Source organism: Pundamilia nyererei, unplaced genomic scaffold, assembly GCF_000239375.1.
Source record: "Pundamilia nyererei isolate P.nyererei 1_Seehausen unplaced genomic scaffold, PunNye1.0 scaffold00108, whole genome shotgun sequence".
Classification (NCBI taxonomy): domain Eukaryota; kingdom Metazoa; phylum Chordata; class Actinopteri; order Cichliformes; family Cichlidae; genus Pundamilia; species Pundamilia nyererei.
In genome coordinates this window covers 1,258,698-1,261,945 of record NW_005187509.1, presented here as the reverse complement: position 1 = coordinate 1,261,945, position 3,248 = coordinate 1,258,698, and the positions used below count along the sequence as shown (strand labels likewise).

The 3,248-nt window shown below is 46.0% G+C and overlaps 1 protein-coding gene across 3 annotated transcripts in view; it reads left to right on the top strand.

Moving 5' to 3' along the window:
- Positions 1-3,248, top strand: part of htr4 (5-hydroxytryptamine receptor 4) — a 165,127-nt gene that overhangs the window by 109,171 nt on the left and 52,708 nt on the right. For all 3 annotated transcript variants that reach the window (XM_005741224.1, XM_005741223.1, XM_005741225.1), the window contains exon 6: positions 1,579-2,180. In XM_005741224.1, coding sequence (XP_005741281.1) covers positions 1,579-2,180 — 602 coding nt within the window. The remainder of the gene's footprint in view (positions 1-1,578; positions 2,181-3,248) is intronic.

The following is a 3,248-nucleotide window of genomic DNA, read 5'->3' as shown; positions in this document are numbered from 1 at the left end:
GAGAGAGTGTGTGTGTCTGTGTGTGTGTGTCCATCCTGCCTTACACACTCATTTATATTCCTCCAGCTGTCTCGGTTGCTGCTTGCTGTTTTCAGAGGTGATGGGCTCTGGTGTCATAAACAGTCTGATAAATAAAGTCTTTAACAACATGAGCATTGCGGAAATCATTCTCACATGTGTGTGTGACCGAAAACAAACACAGAGGCAAGGTTAGAGAGCGAGTGCACGAGGAGACTGTGAAAGAGAGAGAGATTGTCCCCTGCCACCTTTAACCTCGCTCACCCCGTCCATCTTCATCGAAACGCCAGCAAAACTTTCTCTGAGCTGCCTGTCAACACAAGGACCGGGGTCACACAGACACACATAAAGTCATAGACACACACACTCACACTGTGGCAGCAGCTCTCGTGGGGCTCATTAAGCTGCTGAGTGTTGCAAGTGATTTTGGCACAGATCACGTGGAAACGAGTGTTTTGTGCAGACCTGTCAGGCAGCTGGGGCTCGTGTCACTGCTGTTTCTGATGTGCTGATGACTTTATGAAGACAGCTCTGTGGTTTATCCTGATCATTTCCATCAGTGAGGTTTGAGTCTTTCAGGTGTTCCTTCATTGTGTCACCTGAGCTTTTTCTGAAACACTCTGCCATACTAACATTTACTGTTATCATAATGTTCTTTTAATATTCTGATCATTTCAGCTTTGTGTAACTTCATAAATTAGACCGACGTGTCCTCATAGGAGTTTGGAAGTTTCTTTGCATGCTTACATTAATTACATTTTAAGGACACATGCAAATAAGAATGTCCCCGGAGTTTTGCTGACTGTAAATGGAGCTGTTATAAGTGGTACAGCGAGGAGTCGTGTAGTATTTGAAGAAAGATTTGATCCATGATTAATGTCACATCATTGCACTGTGGAAGGAACTCACCTCACAGCCAATGATTAGTTTTCTATTTTTTTGCCTTCCTGAGCATCAGAACCAGAGCATAGCAAGACTCTACCAACAAAATGTAAGCAGCATATTTTATAGGAATAAATATCAGATATACCGTGTTTCTACACTGTAAATGGACCTTTTGATCACATCATGGGTCACTGAGCAGGTTCAGTGCTTTTCCTAAAAATGCCCAAATCCCGTATCACGCCAAACAGACAAACTAGACTCTTGAAAACTAAAAGCACTATTCTAGTGCTTTTAGCACTAGAATAAAATAAAAAAAATGATCAAATTAGAATGAACGACTGCAGAGAGCGCTTTGGTCCCCGTTAGTTCAGTCATTACGGGCTTTGATGGATGTGTTTCTGGAGACAGACATCCTGCACAGATTTTCCTGCCTCCGACACGTGCCCTGCATACAATCATTAAAAACGATGAATGTAGTAAAAGCTGAACTCAAATAAGAAAATTCACGCAGGAAACTGAATTTAAAACCAAAGGTCAAATGAAATAAGAGTAAAACTAGAGAAAAACAGATAAAGTGGAATAGCTGGTCGCATGTTACGGACGGCAAGGTCAGCTGGTCGCAGCAGCGAGCTGAGCCTGTGTGCGCACTGACTTTTCTCCCTGCTCTTTCACCAGATTAACGAGCGGCGCTTCAACAACAGCAGCAACACTACGTCCTGCGTCTTCATGGTCAACAAGCCGTACGCGCTCACCTGCTCCTTGGTGGCCTTCTACATCCCTCTGGTCCTCATGGTGCTGGCCTACCAGAGGATCTACATCACAGCCCGGGCGCACGCCCTGCAGATCAGTATGCTGCAGCGGGCCGGAGGAGCTGGTACCAGTGCCGCCGGGACTTCTGGTGGGGTTGGCGCCAGTGCACCGGATTCTGCCGACCATCAGCGCAACCACCGCATGCGAACAGAAACTAAGGCGGCAAAGACGCTGTGCATCATCATGGGCTGCTTCTGCCTGTGCTGGGCGCCGTTCTTCGTTACCAATGTTGTGGACCCCTTTATAGACTACACCGTGCCCGAACAGCTGTGGGCTGCCTGCCTGTGGCTGGGCTACATCAACTCCATGCTGAACCCCATCCTCTACGCGTTCCTCAACAAGTCCTTCCGCCGTGCCTTCCTCATCATCCTGTGTTGCGGGAGGCAGAGGTACCGCAGACCGTCCATCCTCGGCTCCGGCGCTCCGTGCACGGCCACGCAGATAAACGGCTCCACGCACGTGCTCAAGTAAGTCCTGTCCCACCCAGAGACCGAAGGTGTGCAGTCATACTCAGCCCACCCATTTACAGTCATACAGCACAGTTTTTATTGGTCTGCACACAGACAAGCTTGACCTGGATGCTGTGGGTGTAGGTGCTGTTGCCCCTTTTTTCTCTAAATGTTGGGAAAACATTCAAAACTAATTGAACATTTAGGAAAACTTGCACGACATCTGGTGCACGCAGGCATTTTAAAGTTTGAATGTAGCTTGTTGGTATTAGAGCACATGTAGCGCAGGGTTTTACAGTCACCCCAGACTTTAGTGTATTACTGCAGTATTTCTGTTTATTGGTATTTCAGCAGTAATCTTTCATCACGCCTGGGTTGAATTGAGAAAACTGTGTTTCCATGTGTGTTAGAGACGACCTTATCTCTGTAAGTACCCTCTCCTGTCCCTGCACACTCAAACGCTGCCTTGGCTTCTGACTCGTCCACCTAATTCAGTGTGTGAAGGTAGAAACGTGTTTAACAGCAATAAGGACACGTGTGTTGAATATGTTATTTTTTCAGTGTGTTTTAATAGAAGGATCTTATCTGTGCTTGGGAAAGACAAATGATGCAGTGCAGTCCTGTTTCTGCTGGAAGGGTCAAATCATCAAGCAGAGGCTGTTTATGTGACTGAAATATGAGTCATGTATGTTTAAGAAAAAGACAGGAAGTTGTTACATCTGCAACACCTTTCATCGCCGCCTATTACACAGAAACATGCCACCTAGCCATAGGTGGACATCATGTCTTCATACAGGACACAGGTTCATACAGATTCTGTCCCTCTGTTCCCTTCGTTATCCTCAGCCCAGGTGTTCTTAGCTCCTCACACTCCTTGTAATCCTGCCTACCTCCTATTTAAGGTACTGTGCAGTGGTTCAGGAGTATACAGGAGTATTTCAGGTGCTATGCAGTATTTCAGGTACTATGCAGTATTTCAGGTACTATGCAGTATTTCGGTAGTATTTCAAGAGTATTTCAGGTACTATGCAGTGTTTCAGGAGTATTTCAGGTACTATGCAGTGTTTCAGGAGTATTTCAGGTACT